Source organism: Colias eurytheme, chromosome 25 (genome assembly GCF_061535395.1).
Source record: "Colias eurytheme isolate Ceu_HAF_F1 chromosome 25, ilColEury1 Martin Lab GWU primary, whole genome shotgun sequence".
Classification (NCBI taxonomy): domain Eukaryota; kingdom Metazoa; phylum Arthropoda; class Insecta; order Lepidoptera; family Pieridae; genus Colias; species Colias eurytheme.
In genome coordinates this window covers 5,969,486-5,987,431 of record NC_143004.1, presented here as the reverse complement: position 1 = coordinate 5,987,431, position 17,946 = coordinate 5,969,486, and the positions used below count along the sequence as shown (strand labels likewise).

Sequence of the window (17,946 nt, the reverse complement as noted above, 5' to 3'; positions counted from 1 at the left end):
ATTTTACAAAGGGAAAAAGGATGAAGAAAAGAGAGGCATAAATAAAAAATATTTATTTTATTCCTTACAAAATAATCCTTAAAAACTAAACATTTACTTAAAAATAATTAACACAGCCATGTTTATCCACACACGATGTTGCCAGAGCTCAAAAATCCGTCCAAAAATATATTTCGTTAACATAGCAATATTTTATTAAAAAAATACGAAGCATCTGGTTTATTTAATAGTCTTAACATAGCATATTATTTATTAATAATAACTATGGTTTATCAAGTCTTTGGTATATTGAATTTATCTATGAATTCTGAATGTTTTTCTTTAGAGTCATCAGTTGGTCCCACATTTCGTTTGGTAGATCTTCACCGACTTCCTCTTTGAAGTATTTTCCTATCGCGTCAGCCTGAAATTAATCAATTTTGTTTTTTATGACTATAATCATAGATAAGAGAGAAATAGAAATGTAAAGGAAACACAATTAATACATCGTTACATTAATAAACGATAGTATGTTCATTGTGCAAAAAAATTCTTAGTTTTTGATCTATATTTTATTTCTTATGAAATGGATTGGGTTTTCGTACAATTATGAATAGCTAATTAGTTGGACAATGCTCTACCAGTCTAAGACTTATGACAAGCCTCTTGACCCGTATTGAATTTGTACTTTCTAACATTGAAATAAGTTTCAAAATCGGCTTAATTTTTAGTTTATTCACTTGAACCTACCTACATTCTACCAATTTTCTTTCTAAAATAAATGTTTCATATATTGCAACTAACCTCTTGCAACCAAAATTCCTTCGGTATACTGAACAGTTCCTTCATGTTAATGTTGCCCAAATCCTTAGTGTTCAAAGCATTTTCTTTAGGAATATAACCAAGAGGTGTTTCTACATGACAATCTTCTTCTTCACATCGACGTAACACCCAGTCGAGTACTCGGGAGTTCTCCCCAAATCCTGGCCAGAGGAATTTACCCTGAAAATTGGGAGATTTTGTAAGAAAAGGTTGGAACAGCTATACAAATATTAGAAGTGATATGCTGTTGGGAAATGCTTTAAAAGTAGAAGACAATTAGTATTTGTGTGTGTGTACTAATTTTTTCGTTATATTTATTTTGTGTTGTCTAGCTAAGTTAAATGATCATAATCGCACTTATGTGAAATGCCTGGCATTCATTATTAATTTATAAGCAGGTACTGTATATTATATCTACTTTATAGTTTTTAGGTTAACAATTATTACATAGTGTCGAGCAAAGAAAAGGTACCAAACCAATTATCACTCCATATTTTCACTAATCTGACAACCAGAAAAGGGAACACAAATTGCAAAAACTTTATAAAATCGGGTCACAACAAAAAATATCAATGAACATTCTGTATGTTGATAACTTCATATAATGATCCAATCAACATTATTAATAAATTCTTCATATTTACCTCGCTATCCTTCCTGAACCAATTGACATGGAATATCTTGGGCATCTGTCTTCCAGCTTGAGGCATGGATAGCCAATGGCGGAGGTACTCCCCGAAGTTGTAGCCGAAGAATGGACGCATTGCGAAAGGATCATGCATTACTACTTTACCCTGGAATAAATATTGGGAATTAAAATATTGATGGCGAAAATTTGGAGCATGTAACTAATCTCTATTTAAGAAAGCTTGTAAAAAGAAATTAATGAGATGAAATTATGATAGATGTTTTATAAGTGCAAGGATCTTAGCTATATTTTCTTTTGACAACGACGCATTTTTCACGTAAGTAAAAAACCTTATTTCTTGATCGAAACTTGTAGCATGAGCTTGTGATTGACCTATTGACCTATGCGCAAAATTTAATCGAACACCATTTTTACCCTTCGCTATGGAAAAAAGAATTTCGTACTATCGATCTTATATCGTAAAGTTTACATTTTTCTTCATTTATGTTTCATTCAACATTACCCAAAATACATTCTTAGTAAATTGCCCTAAATCCATACTAATATTATAAATGCGAAAGTAACTATGTCTGTCTGTCTGTTACTCAATCACGCCTTAACTACTGAACCAATTTGCATGAAATTTGGCATAGATATATTTTGATACCCGAGAAAGGACATAGGCTACTTTTTACCCTGGGACATAGGATAGGTTTTATTCCGGAAATCCCACGGGAACGGGAACTATGCGGGTTTTTTGTTTGACTGCACGGGCGAAGCCGCGGGTGGAAAGCTAGTAAGTACTAAATGTACCCAAAAAGTCTACTTACAGCATGTTCAGCAGCAGCAGTAGCCTCAGATCTCATAGAAGCACCCATGAACACGCCATGAGCCCAATCTCTAGCTTCTACTACCAAGGGGACTCCTTCAGGCCTTCGCCCTCCCAACAAAATGGCGGATATCGGAACACCAGCCGCGCTTTCCCATTCGCTATCTATTATGGGACAGTTCTCTGCTGGTGTGCAGAATCTGGTGATGAAAAGTTATAATCAGTGCTATTTATAATTTATGAAATGTAATATGGGAAATCTAAAGAAAAAGTGGCAAAAGAGTGGAATATACAAGGACTGTTTATAGGTAGAGCTAAGAATCAGAACGATTGTGGCCGAATTGTGAATTGATTATAATATTTTACTATCTTCAGAAAAATGTTAAAAAATACTGACTCAATTGGGTAAAAGCAGGATTATGAATTACACAGCAAAGCAATGCTACCGTTTGCTAAAAGTTGAAGTATTTCAAACCTAATTCTGAACTATTCTAAACTGAATTCTGGAGTTATTTCAATTCCTGATAATCTCGACTTCAATAAAAAATTTCCGATTTATAATATGTATCTTCGACTTTTTCCAAGTATTTATACCTAGAATTAGGATGAGCAGCGGGAGCTTTCCTCTCCCATTGTTTTCCCTTCCAATCAGTAAGTCCTTCGGGCGCTGTTCCCATGCCTTCCCACCACACGCCGCCATCTTTAGTTTCCGCGACGTTCGTAAATACTGTGTTTTTGAATACTGATGCCATTGCGATCGGGTTGGTTGAGCTTGATGTGCCTGGAGACATCATTATATATTTGTTATAATTCTCATCATCACAATTGAAGTGAAACTTCTTTAGGCGCGTTTAGAGAAAAATTTCAACATCATGGCAATACTGTCACGTCATGAAGTAAGGCGACGGTTTTGTATCTTTGAATCTTGCCAAATAAGTTTCACTTTTGACACGTTTTATTTACAAATGCTAGTTCATATATTTTGTTTGAAAAATAAAGCCGATGAATCTAACAAATGTTTGGAAAAAACAAATAATTCTCGGCATAATAAGTAACTGAGAAATATTTGCATTATGGTTACGAAAAATATTGTGTTTAATTGCAAGCAAAATACGGATCTCAATTTTTCGACAGCTTGCAATCTTGCGATTTGTATTTAAACCTAACGGTTTGTACAATCTTACGGCGGCAAAAACTATATCCACACTTCACCATAGACACAACCATAGACACTATCATAGACACTACCATAGACACACTACACCATAGACACTCACCAGGTGCAACACCAAAGAATCCATTCTCCGGGTTAATAGCTCTCAAAACCCCATCACCATCGAACTTCATCCACGCGATATCATCACCAACACACTCCACCTTATAACCGGGGAGGCTTGGGGTCATCATCGCGAGGTTGGTTTTACCACAAGCTGAGGGAAAAGCGGCTGCTATGTAGCGTTTTCGACCGCGGGGGTCGGTTATGCCTACGATCTGTAAGTAAATACATATTTAAAGGCGTAGAATTGCCATTTTTATGGCATGACACAGTTATTTATTATTGACCGAGGACAATAATTATTAATATATCACTGAGCATTATTTATTGCGAATAATATTTTCATAAGATTGGTTGTACGGTAATATTTGTCGTGGAAGTAGTAATATGTGATTAAATTTTCCCTCGTTCATTTAAAATATTTTTAGGTTGGCAACTCATGATAGTAAATACTTAGATGTTTTGAAAAATTAAACACCTGATAGAAAACCGTTAAATACGTTTTTCTATACATTTAAACGTGAAATTAATAACCTTTTTCAATAGATGTCTTAAATGTACAGAGTTCAAAATTTAAAATGTTCGTCATTTGAACATATTGACTGTAAACTTACAAGCATGTGCTCCGCCAGCCAACCTTCGCGTCTAGCAAGAACGGATCCCAGACGAAGAGCGAAACATTTCTTTCCCAAAAGACTGTTTCCTCCATAGCCACTACCTGTAAGTAATTATTTACTTTGATACATTGTCAATTAAGTCTACTTTTGCTAAAAGTTTATTTGTATTACTTTTTCATACTAATACATACCTAGTTATATTGAAACAAAAATTTTACCGCCATTGATTCAAAATTCAAAAATCGATTGCAAATTGCACATTTTTTTTCTTAACTTTAGTATTCATAATTGTTACATGCCAGTGTGTCATTGTTATTTGATACGATTATTTAAAAAAAAAACATCTTTTTACATTTCCTAACATTCTAAATTCAAATTTTACACCCAGCCAGTAATTTTTTTAAACCTACCATAGCTAACAATTTCACTGTCAGCCGGTCGGTGCAGTATGATAGTGCGTGCGGGGTCGCAGGGCCAGCCGGCGGTCCCGGGGGTTTGGGACCGTCCCACGGAGTGTAGGCAACGGACGAAGTGTTCGTCTTTACGGAGCGCTTCTAGTACTGACGCACCTGTAGATAAATTAGGATTTTTAGTAAGTATAAAATATAAATTATTGTATGTATATTAATTTGAGTATTTATTATGCTTACAAGCTTATTTTAGTAGTGTAAATTTTTTTCGTATAAATTAAAAAAAATATAGTTGAATTGAGAATTGCAATTTTTGAAGTTGGTTAAAAATGCAACTTTTATATAGATTTTTAATAAATGCTCTTTAAAACTCAATAACTTGAGCAATATAATATGCGCCTCCAAGTACATAATTCAAATATAAGGCTACAGGGTGTTCATAATTATTTTGTTCAAAAATCTACAAAATTAATCATTCCAATAATTTAAATTAGTGCTTTATATACATACCAATTCTCGTCATAACTCTCATAGAATACACGACATAGGGCGAGTCGGTTATTTCAACCCCAATCTTGGATAGAGGAGACCCAACCGGACCCATAGAGAAAGGGATCACGTACATGGTGCGACCTGTTGGTAAAAAAATTATTATTAAATTACCTAAATAATTGCATACTTAGATGCAGATGATGATGATAAAAAATTGGGGAAATGCGTATTAGTATCTCATTCTCATAACAAAAAAAGGATGTTTTTTCAAGTGAAAAATTGTAAATTAGTTTTTCAGGAAAAGCATCTTAATACAACGTAATAATATATATGTAATTGATTGGTAATTGGTATTTTTAAATAGTAAACAAATACGTAGAAGGAAGCCGTGAATGTAGGAAGTGTTGGTTATCACGGTCCTTGAAAGTATAAAATAGTTAATAGATTATTTTACGTTTTATTAACTACGCTTTTAGTAACCCGTGTAACTAATCTATTTTATGTGTTTTATCGATATAGGTAATCAAACTTGTACCTAATCGTTATAACAAGACAGACTTAGTGCTCTTAGACGCTATACATATTATATGTTCCCGAGCCCGTAGCAAAGGATAAACGCAATGTCATTTCTTTCAAAGAATCCTGCTTGAAAAGCTAGATTTAACAATATCAGTAAAAAAAATAGAACTTACCCCGCATACATCCCGGGAACCGTTCAGTGACAGCTTTATCATAGTCATTAGGTGCTATGTAGTTGCTAAATGCGTACCGCTGTACTCAACGAGTGAACTAGCCATGTAGTTATACAGGAGAAGATAAAACTCACCTCGCATACAGCCCGGGAACCGCATAGACATAAGGTGCTATTTTGTTGCCACACGACGCGACGTGTGGGCTAGTCAGAGAGAGACAGAAGACATAACTCACCGCGCATACATCCCGGGAACCGTTCAGTGACAGCTTTATCATAGTCATTTGGCGCTATATAGTTACCAAGCGCGCTCCGCTGACCAGAGCCCTGTCAGCACCACACGTGGGCTAGCCAGAAAATATAACTCACCGCGCATACAGTCCGGGAACTTTATAGTCACTAGGTGCTATATAGTAACCAAGTGCGCTCCGCTGACCTGCAGAGCCACGCCAGCGTCACGTGGGAGTTAGTATATACAAGAAAAGAAATATCATACAACTTACCGCGCATACATCCCGGGAACCGTTCAGTGACAGCTTTATCATAGTCATTTGGCGCTATATAGTTGCCAAGTGCGCTCTTCTGACCAGCGCGAGCCGCGGGTACTACGTCACGTTCTCGCTCCGAACATATGAACGTGCGGGATTCTACGCGGGCCACGTCCGCTGGGTCGGTGCGGGCTAGCCAGCTGGAATGGGTGGTAATTGTTAGATATGTTGTTTAATATGGGTTAGATAAATGTTTTGGATAAAGAATAAACTAGACAAGAGGGTAAGGTCTGTTGAATAAATATAACGTAACTGGAGTGTATCAAAGCCAACAAAATATTTAACAGCGTAAGTCAAATGGCAGTTTATTTTAACAAGAAGGTATGACGTGTGCATAAGCCAAGTTTAGGTATCTCAAGAGGAAAAAGTACCTATTATTGAGCCAAAATAATAATTTGTAAGGCAATTTACACAATTATGTGAATCAAATAGATACACCCAAAAAGATATTCGTGATCGTCGACGTAGGTACCAACTATAAGTCCCTTTTTACAATTAGTACACTGTACAGCGTCAATACACAATATTTCCAACAAATTAATGTCACAACCAGTAACCACACTCACCAGTTATCATACTTGGGCAGCGGTTTCAACGTGCCCTGGTTTTGCATGAGTTGCAGCAATGCTGATGCTTCCGCTTCAGACCCATCGCACACGTGCACGTGCTCCGGCTCGCAGAGCGCTGCACTGCGCTCAATGAACGCACGGACCTGGGTATGGGAGTTCGTTAATAATGTTTCATTTTAGGGTTAGTTGGCTTGAGCTTACTTTACTAAGATTGACCCGTCATAAGAAGGAATTATGTACTTGGTTTATAAAGATACAGTTACTAGTTAGCAGTTGGTAAAAGCATTTTCAGAAATAAACCAATGTTCAATTTTTCCTTTCTACTGTTGTATAAGTAGTTAAATTATATATCTTGCTTTAGCATGCTAGCCAATTAATTTAATTACTAATTTTTAACAGTAGTTTTTTTATTTATCCCGAGTTATCCGTAATTATTTATTAGATTCACTATAATTTCACGTGACATTATGTTGGAATTGGTTATTAATTGATATTCTCACCTTCGGTGTAAGAGCTGCGATTTGCGGGCTTAGCTTGTTACCACGTAGAGCGGTCTGGTGTGCAGCGCGACTGCAATTCAGCGCTACCTGAGCGAACCTGTAGCAAACAAACGAACTTATAAAATGTCTGACAGTTTCAGTCAAGTCACCTGTTGCAAGTAAACGAGCTGACAAAATGTCTGATAGAATAAGTCATATTATGGCGTTGTAGCCTGCAAACGAACTGACAAAATGTCTGGCAGAATAAATTAATTGGCTTGCAGTGAGCAAACGAACTGACAGAATGTCCAACAGGATAAGTCACCGAAAGATATTGGTAAGTTTGCCTTATATTGTTTGCCGTGTAGTAGTATTATGAAATTATTATTACGTACTGTAGTCTTTGTTACTATGAAGCAAATGAACATTAAATTTAAAAACAAAATTACTGATAAAATAATGAACATTAAGGTAGGTATTTAAAAAATGTAGTAGGTACACGTGTAAATGAGTCCCATAATGAAACACAACAAGGTAAAAATCGATTTTAGAAATTATCTTTTTTTAATTATTTCTGTAACGATGTTTTTTATTTAAATAAGTGCGGATCCGATAATTGTTTTCTCAAATAAGTAATTTAAACTTAAAGCAATTAAAATATTCACAACAAAATGTTCCAATAAAAAAAATATAGTTAAGTAATAACTAGTTAAGTATTTTTTAATTTGAAAAGAGTAAAAAGTAGTTACTCGATGCTGTTCAAACTTTTATAAAATTATTTTTTGGTATAACGCAATTTCTGTAAAATTTTACTATTTTTTATTGAGCAATAGTTTAAAATTCAATGACATTATTATTTATTATCTATGTTATGTTCTTTGGACCCTTGGTACAGATAAAATTAATTGGAACACTAGACTAGACTGGTAAATAGAGCATGTTGCAATCCGGATACTTATCAATGTCGTAATTTAATTAAATAATTCCACAACCTATCGATGGACTTTGAACTTGAAATCATAACCGATTTAATGACAAAGCTGCACACAATAATTATGACGTAATTTGATAGGAATGAAATTGTAATTTGAAGCTTAAGGGCCGATTTTTCAATGCTTGGATAAAACTTATCCGTCCAATAAAGTATTACACGATAATATTAAAATGTCACGTAAACTGTCAAATACGGGCAATTAGAATACGATTTTAAAATGGTAGTTTTATACATTATTCGACGAATAAGTTTTATACATTATTCGACGAATAAGTTTTATCCAAGCATTGAAAAATCGGCCCTAAGTATACTTTGAAAAAAAAAAAACAAATAAGTATTTATTTTGGCTGGCTGGATCTAGTATGACAAGATAGTCGAATGTCGATGTCGATATCGAATGATGAAAGAAAATAGTTCGTTGTACATTTATTTGTTTAAATCCCGTTTCCGAAAGGAACACATTTTGTATCAATAAAATAATACAAGGAAATTGTGCTATTGTCCTTTGTCAGCTCTATGAAGGTGTTTTCATTAATTAATGGTGCACTAAACAAAACTTGAACATTACAAAACATATTGAAGTTTAAATTACTCTTGAAGTAGACGAGAGAAAATTAATAATACTTGATTGACAAAATAATAGTATTGAAAAATTTACAGTTATAGTAGGTATATACAGTTATAGTTTTTATAAGCATTCAGTAAATTTCAGTTGTCCACTTGTTTTTATACTATACAACATATAAAATATAAATTATTGTTATAATTTAAACATGATTTCAAAAGGTTATTTTAAATTTTTAATTTGACGTAAGTATAAGTAAAAAATATTATTTAAATTTAAATACAGTGTTAAAAAAAGATTACTTACTCTGCTGTTTTCCTTATATAGTCTTCTGGGACTGTTTTAAAATGCAACATTTTGAAAATCTTCATAGATGGACGCAAAATAAATTAAAAATTAAAAAAATTGACTAGTAATACTCGAATCTAAATAATAAAATAGCACTAAATTTTATCCAAATTACTGAAGCTGAATAGAAATATTAACCACTTATAGAATTTTATTCTATCACCCATTTAATATTATAGGTTTTCAAACGTTAAATGGTATTGAATTACGTTTGCGCGCGCTTTATACGAAGGAGTGTGCGCTATGCGCTCTCTGATTGGCTGCAATCGCGGGCGTGTCGCTGACGTCACATCATCGCGTCATTGCGGGACTGTCGTTTAGGCGCTAACAGTTTTGTTTTCTATGGACTATGCGCATTCACAATTACAGGAAAAACAAAAAGATAAGATTGTAACGCAAATGTTTTTTAGAATAATAACCAAGACAATGTAGAACGTCATTAGAAGGGAGTAAATTGTTATATTATAATGGATACTAAAGCATTAATTTGGTCAGTTTTACAGTTAGTGTCCCTAATTGTTTTCTTATAGACTTTATTTAATCTATACTAATATTATAAAGCTGAAGAGTTTGTTTGTTTGTTTGTTTGTTTGTTTGAACGCACTAATCTCGGGAACTACTGGTTCGATTTGAAAAATTCTTTCGGTGTTAGATAGCCCATTTATCGAGGAAGGTTATAATAGGCTATATTTCATCATGCTACGGGCAACAGGAGTGGAGCCACGGGGGTGAAACCGCGCGGAGCAGCTAGTATTTTTATATGCATGATCGTTATTTGTAAATAACTTTCAATCGTTCTAGTAGAAACTAGTAAAATAATCTATGGTCAAAGAAAATAGATAACCTCGAAATCAAAAGGCATTACAAATAGACTCGGATAACGGTGGCTACAATTATTTAATACGTTCTTCGTACGTTTACGTACATATGTTTAAAGAATTAAAACAAATCCAATAGGTAGTACATATTTATTATTAGATACATTAGGTACATAGTATAAAACAAAATTCGCTTTCTCTGTCCCTAATCCCTATGTCCCTTATCTTTATGGTACGCAACGGATTTTGATGCGGTTTTTTAATAAATAGAGTGATCAGAGGAAGTTTTTAGGTTACCTAATTTATTAGGTTTTAGACAAAGCGGGCGAAGCCGCGGGTGGTAAGCTAGTTCGTGATAAATTACGAAAAATGAGGTATATACCTATTCATACTAATATTATAAATGCGAAAGTAACTCTGTCTGTCTGTTACTCAATCACGCCTTTAACTACTGAACCAATTTGCATGTTTGGTATAGAGATATTTTGATACCCGAGAAAGGACATACGATAGGTTTTATCCCGGAAATCTTACGGGAACAGGTTTTTCTTTGAAAACGCGGGCGAAGCCGCGGGCGGAAAGCTAGTATACCTATACATTTTTAATCTAATAAATATTACAGCATAAGTCATGAACTGCATTATAATGATAAAACTTGAGACAGTGAAATAGGGCGGATTATTTCGTCAGCCATTTTGTTTTGGAGGCTGTATTGCGTCATACAACGTGAATGTTCAAACTTCAAAGGGTCATGTATTTATTGCATCCAAAGGTTGATGTGAAACCTTCAAATAAATGTAAACAAATGATTATTTTATTCAAAATCTTATAATATAAAAATGAATCGCAAAATGTGTTGGTAAGCGCATAACTCGGGAACGGCTGAACCGATTTCGATATTTTTTTTTATTATATTCCTTGAAGTACGAGGATGGTTTTTATGTAGAGAAAACGTAAATATGTACCTACCACGGGCGAAGCCGGGGCGGACCGCTAGTCTTATTTATAAAAATGAATCGCAAAATGTGTTGGTAAGCGCATAACTCGTGAACGGCTGAACCGATTTCGATAATTCTTTTTTTATTATATTCCTTGACGTACGAGGATGGTTTTTATGTAGAGAAAACTTAAATATGTACCACGGGCGAAGCCGGGGCGGACCGCTAGTTTTTAATAAAGCTGGGAAGATGATTTTCTACATATTTTCTAACATAAAACTTGATTTTAAGTTTAAGTAGGTAAAAAATATTTAAGTAGGTATACCTATACCTACTTAAATATCTAGGTATATAGTATAGTACAATTCGAAATTTTTTACTATTTTAAAAATGGACACACTATGCCTTAAGTTATTATTTTATAGTAGAATTTACCTACTACGAGTTATTACTACGATTTACCTACATCACATTTAAATAAATAATTTTATTAATTATCAGGGTTATCATTTTACTACAATATATTATGTATTCAAATCAATATTAATTTGTATGGAAAATTTTATTTTCTAACTCAAAACAACAAAGAGATTATGATGGACGTAGGTGGAACTTTCCTTCTAGGTATATTGTGTGTGAAGTAACCCCGATTTATTAACCGACTTCAAAAAAAAGGAGGAGGTTATCAATTCGGCCGGTATGTTTTTTTTTTATGTATGTACACCGATTACTCCGTGGTTTCTGAACCGATTTACGTGATTCTTTTTTTGTTCGACGCGGGATGGTGTCGAATTGGTCCCATAAAAATTTTATTCGGATAGTTTTTATTTTATGAGCATTTTTGTCTGTATTTGTAAATGTTGCAAGTGCAAGTTTGAAGTCGGTTGTTTTTAACGCAGTTATTGACTTGTTAAGATACTAAACAATCCTTTTCTTATATAGGTATTATCTTTTAGACGATTTAAGTTCGCATATTTATAAAGAATAGAGTTTTTGTTCAATATCAGTAAGCGTGCCAATCTTTTAAGTTTTAGCTTAGGAAAAAGTAGTGCGAATTCAAATAGTAGGTATTATTGTGTGAGGTGATTCATTTGTAGAGCAAGATTATTCATTATCGAATATATAATAGGCAGAGAATACTGACTAATTGCTAGATATAACATTACAAAACAACCACAGAACACTTAATTATCTAATAATTTATATGGCGATCGCGATGGCCAAAAGTATTACCTGTTTAAAAATATGAGTAAATTTTACTCTTTAAAAGCAGACGCAGTTTGGTGGATCAGCTAGTGTCACATTAATATAATTAGAAAAGCCAGGGAGATCAAAAGTGATAACTATTGACGCAAATTCATTTGTTTTTATCATTGGTTCTACTCTCTACAATGTTGACTTTAACATTGACTCTATATATTGCTCTACGTATCTCAGATACTTTTTCACGACACCATTAGGCCATTCTCCCATTACGATACGCACAGGTGATTCAAGTATCCTGCAAATCTCGGAGACTAGTCGCCGCGGAGTATCTCACATACATTTGTATGTAGGCTCGCACACTACCCTACCTGTACAATGTATGTGAGATATTCCGCGGCGAGACTAGTCTCCGAGACTTGCAGGATACTTGAATCGCCTGTGCGTATCACAATGGGAGAATGGCCTTAGTAATCAACTACATATTTTTAAAATAACCGGTTGGGGCGGGGCAGCAAAATATTTTTATAAAACAAGTTATTACATACCAATAATGTAATAATAAATAAATCGTTAAATAAAGGTCTTATTTACATACCAGTTTTCGATGCGGATGTCGCTTCATTATATTTTGTTTATTTTGGTGTTAAAATGTAACAATCTATATCAATAGAAATCAGCAATGGTAGCTCTAGCTTAGGTTTACAGTATATTATTATTAGTCTGTGGTTTACCTAATACCTATAACAGTAGCCTAGGATAATAACAAAGACTGTTACTCTGTAGAGATTGTTTTCTTAAGGCAAAATAACATAATATAAAATTAATTCGATATAAATTTTCGTACAAAATCTCCTTCCTTTCAAGGATAATATGTCTTTTCTCCAAAATTCCTTAAATTATAGCAATCTAAATAACAAAAATACATTAGGCCAACAATATTGGATGAGTTAAAACAAAGGAACAGGGTTCTTGTAAACAAAGAATATCTCAGAAGATACATATTTAAATAACATACAATTTATCGGAAAAAAAGAGAAACCTGTTGTTAAAAGAGGTATGTAATTAGTTTTTTAAAGTGCGTTCGCTAATTTAATTATGTTTGACCATTATTATGAAAGGTAGTTCTATTGGCCTTATTATTTCTCTATTTTGTATTAAAAGCATAGGTATTAGATACCTCTATTGGGTACGGTTAACGGTATTGATATTGTGGTACCTTTTTCTTCAACGTATTTTACTACTGACAATAAAAAGATTAGAGATCAAAGCAAACCGGAGCCCGCTTTCCTGAATCTACCACCTTTCTTCTTCTTTCCTTTTATGTCTATCCTTTTATCCCATATCCCTTAAGCGGGTAACGCATGGTGGTCCCTAAAACCATCAGGCGAGCCACCACCTCGGCTGCCCGCTCTAATATAAAATAAATATACTTTAAAAACTAAAAAACACGCTTTATAAATAAACCCCTCAATCCTTGACAAGTGTATTAAGTTTGAATTAGATCTGTCCGTTTAAAAACGGTCAAAATCGAGTCAAAAGAAATCGGTTACATTCAAAGATATACGGGTGAAGCTAATATAAGCGTGTTTAATCAGATGAATAATTCTAGATTTCAGCTTGTTAACGTAAATGTTATGACCATTTCTTTGTGTTGACACGTTGACACAAGGTCGGGTAACTGGTCTGGAGCAGGAAGGCTTGGACCACGTCAGATTACGTTCACCTATTTTGTATAGAAGTCTATTGGAAGCTTTGTTCCTTTGTGCATTTTTAAAGCATGATTTGTCTTGTAGTAATGCTCATAGAAGTACATGTTCATATTTGTATACAATATAAGTAGTTACGTTCAAACTTATATAAATAGATACAATAGTTCACAGGATATCTCCTGTGAAATATATTAGATTAGATTTAGGTTCGGAAAACAAGATGAAGAAAAAAATTTAGATAAATATTCTTTAACATGCTAAATTAATAGATATAATTATTATAAAATAATACCTAACTACTAAGCCTACCTACCTATACAAAACGTAAGTATAATAATCACTACATAGTATAAAACAAAGTCGCTTTCTCTGTCCCTATGTCCCTATGTACGCTTATATCTTTAAAACTACGTAACGGATTTTGATGCGGTTTTTTTTTAATAGATAGTGTGATTCAAGAGGAAGGTTTTAGTATATAATTTATTATGTTTTAGACAAAGCGGGCGAAGCTGCAGGCGGAAAGCTAGTTTACAATATAATTACCAATATATAATTTACAATTACGTGCAATAAGATTGTGAAAAGCAAAATAATCCTAGATCTCAAATATATACAGGTTTGAAAAGCTTTGAGAAATAATTGTCTTTATCTCTAATTGTTGAATGATTTGCAAAATGAATATTCGGAGAAAAACTGAGATTGTATTGTAAAAAAATAACAAACGTTTAAGATAAACATACAAATGTATATTCTTTTCCTGTTTCGTCATTTAAAATTGTATCGTTTTTCGATTACTTGTACATAACATAACCTAGTTTTGAGAATAGTGTACAAAATATAAGATAGAAATAGATAAAATGCTTTGTTACTGTTGTTAGAATATCGAGTCAAGTTTATCCAAATGTTAATAAATTAACAATAGTTTGGAAAATCCAAAAGTGCACGCCTCATAATTTTTTTTTAATAATTATTTATTAATTATTATTTTTGTTTATTTAATAACAATTAAACCACATCGAATCAGACCCTGAAAAATGAAAGGGTTCTATTCCTGAGCATACTCAAGCGTAAGAGAACAAAATAACCATGAAAATGACACCCATGACGAAAATATGTAAAATTTTCGTCGGCGCCATCTTGAATTTTAATTTTGACCTCATATTGTTTAATAGCTACCCCAAAAACCATGAAAATGACACCCATGACGAAAAGATGTAAATTTTTTGTCGGCGCCATCTTGGATTTTAGTTTTGACCTCATATTCGTTAATAGCTACCCCAAAAACCATGAAAATGACACCCATCACGAAAAAAAGTCAAATTTTCATCAGCGCCATCTTGGATTATAGTTTTGACCTCATATTCGTTAATAGCTACCCCAAAAACCATGAAAATGACACCCATGACGAAAAGATTTCAAATTTTCGTCGGCGCCATCTTGGATTTTAGTTTTGACCTCATATTGGTTAATAGCTACCCCCAAAACCACCCACATTTGCAAATGTGTTTGCTACTTAGGAAAAGTTCAGATTTAAAGATATAAGTAGGTAATGTGACGAATTTAATTTATTTCATTCCGACTGTTTCTCGGAATAACATACATTTACTAAGAATTGCATACAATGCCGGTTTTAATATATTGCCGGTAACATAATATTATGTATGATAATAATTCTTAAAAAAGTATTTTATACATTTCTTAAAAAGCTTCGATATTGTGGTATACAATAATACAATTCATATTCAAATTGTTGTAAAATAGTCACACTTTTTTAAGTTGGTTGAATACACTAAAATACTTATAAGGATCGTACCTACTAATAAAAGTAACAAAATGAATTTTTAAAGTTCCCAGTAATCTTCTGGAATCAATTTCAATAAAAATATAAAAATTCACTTCAAAAAAAAAAAAAAAACATCCGAGTTTTTTTTTGTTTATTTAATAACAATTAAACCACATCGAATCAGACCCTGAAAAATGAAAGGGTTCTATTCCTGAGCATACTCAAGCGTAAGAGAAAAAAAAAGACTCGATTAGTAAAGTATTTCGGTCGCTATCGTGTTAACAAGAAAAAGGATCCGCACATACAGACACACGGACGTCCAAGACAGAACTTTTTTAAACTGTTTTTTAACTAGTTTAAATAACAAAAATGACATAAAAAATATCATGAACGTTAAAAATAGTGTTTTTTCTTAATATGTGTGTGTATGTATTATCTTACAAGTGCAATGTATGATACATAAAGACATTTTAAGTTTGAAAAATCAGATGTTTTGCGCGAAGCGACAGTAGTACCCACCTCAACGCTTCGCTTATGAGGCGTGCAATACCGAGAAAGATGGAGGAAAATAACCAGAGGGTATGCCCAGACACAGGGGTCAAAGATCCGTGATAACGAATTAATATTTCAGATATCTATAGTAAAACAAATTATGTGTTATGAGTTTTTGCTTGTCTATTATAACATAGAATATCTTTCCCATTAGGAATGTGGAGAAAATTCACAAGAAAATAAAGGAAAATTAAGTACACAAAAAGTTAGTAGGTAGGTGTGATACAGTATTCTGATAATATTGTTATTCAAATAAAATTACGTAGCAACGAAAAATATCCTATTAAAAATATCAAACACTTAGGCCTAATAACATGAAAATCAGAAAATGATATAGTAAAGTAGGTTATACTGTCCGTATATTGCGTTAATTAGTACGTTAATCAATGAATAAATCAATTGGTATATCTACATAATATGCAGAAATATCAATAACAGCATTTACAAAAATTGTAAGCATTTGATTGGTGCAAGGATTATTACCAAATTAGTTAGCAGTAAAATTCATATCTACCAAATTTAAACAATATTTAGCAATTGGAGTAAGTTTATATTTGATAACTTGGGTCGTGTTTTTGGTCTGATGGCAATAAAATTACTTCTATCGGTTTCATAAACAAATACTTAATCATTTTTAAACAAATAGATATCGAGCAAATTTTATTAAAAGCAAAATATTTTTGCAGTCTTCCATCTTGTCAAAAATATATGTAATCTATAAGTACCTACCTACCTATTATTATTTAAACATGAATGCTTCTTTTTATTACTGTAGGTACACCTTTTATTAAAATAAAACTAGCGTTATTTTATTCAAAACTGTACACATATTATATTATGTTGGTAAGTATGTACTTGTATAGCTAACAGCTATAAATAGGAGTGTTTTTCGAATTTACCTAAGAATTACGGTTTTAAACCCTAACCTCATTGCTTAGGAAAGCTTTTGCCTAGTTTTGTGTTATCTGTGGCGCGTTAGGCTTTAATATATTATATGTCTTTGGTAAACATAACCCAATAAAATCCATTCGTTTTAGGTATACAAATATTGTTATAAAATATTTATATACTAGTATCAGGCATCAGCTGATAACTCAATGATGCAAGAGGGGCTCGCGGCCGTGCCTCCGCGCTATCTCGACCTTTGAACCCATACGTTATAAATATAATTATGTTTACAATAATACGTTGCACGTTTTGTGTACGTTGACTTTATGTATGTTTCCATTGTTTTATAGATATTATGTTATTGATAGGTTTGGTTTTGTAAATAAGACTTTCTTAAAATTATGTTTATGAGAAGTACTGGGCTTGAAAAATATTTCAATCTCAGAAAATATGATCAAACTGTGGCATAGAGGTCCGCGCCGCAGTCCAAAAGCCCAGCGGCGGCGCGCCGGGTGCGGCACCCGGCGTGGCGCGGCGTCGCCGGCGTGGGCTAGTTATTTTTAAAGTTATTAGGGGGTGGGCGGGCAGTAGAAAAATCTCTCTTTAAGTTTTATAAAAAAAATATTTTTATTAAAATCAAGTAGCTTAACTATTTAGTGATGAACATGATAATTATATAAACATTGCCAATAATTTTATTGGCAATGTTATGTCAGAGCAAGCAAAGGAGCAGGTGGGCCACCTGATGTTAAGTACCTAGTCACCACTGCCCATAAACACTTGTAACACTAGAAGTGTTACAGGT

The 17,946-nt window shown here is 33.3% G+C and overlaps 1 protein-coding gene across 2 annotated transcripts in view; it reads right to left on the bottom strand.

Moving 5' to 3' along the window:
* Positions 1-41: 41 nt before the first annotated feature.
* LOC149897678 (phosphoenolpyruvate carboxykinase [GTP]-like) overlaps positions 42-17,946 on the bottom strand; it is a 32,013-nt gene continuing 14,108 nt past the window's right edge. Inside the window, exons 1-13 of one of the 2 annotated variants that reach the window (XM_090116275.1) lie at positions 9,206-9,403; positions 7,362-7,458; positions 6,859-7,004; positions 6,248-6,432; positions 5,072-5,194; positions 4,562-4,720; positions 4,149-4,252; positions 3,536-3,749; positions 2,853-3,039; positions 2,260-2,458; positions 1,446-1,595; positions 784-981; positions 42-403 (exon numbers count right to left, since the gene is read on the bottom strand). In XM_090116275.1, the coding sequence (XP_089972401.1) occupies positions 299-403; positions 784-981; positions 1,446-1,595; positions 2,260-2,458; positions 2,853-3,039; positions 3,536-3,749; positions 4,149-4,252; positions 4,562-4,720; positions 5,072-5,194; positions 6,248-6,432; positions 6,859-7,004; positions 7,362-7,458; positions 9,206-9,270 (1,932 nt within the window). In that variant the 5' untranslated portion in view covers positions 9,271-9,403 and the 3' untranslated portion in view covers positions 42-298. Of the gene's footprint in view, positions 404-783; positions 982-1,445; positions 1,596-2,259; positions 2,459-2,852; positions 3,040-3,535; positions 3,750-4,148; positions 4,253-4,561; positions 4,721-5,071; positions 5,195-6,247; positions 6,433-6,858; positions 7,005-7,361; positions 7,459-9,205; positions 9,404-17,946 lie in introns of those variants that run through there. The other variant, XM_090116276.1, reaches the window with a different exon arrangement.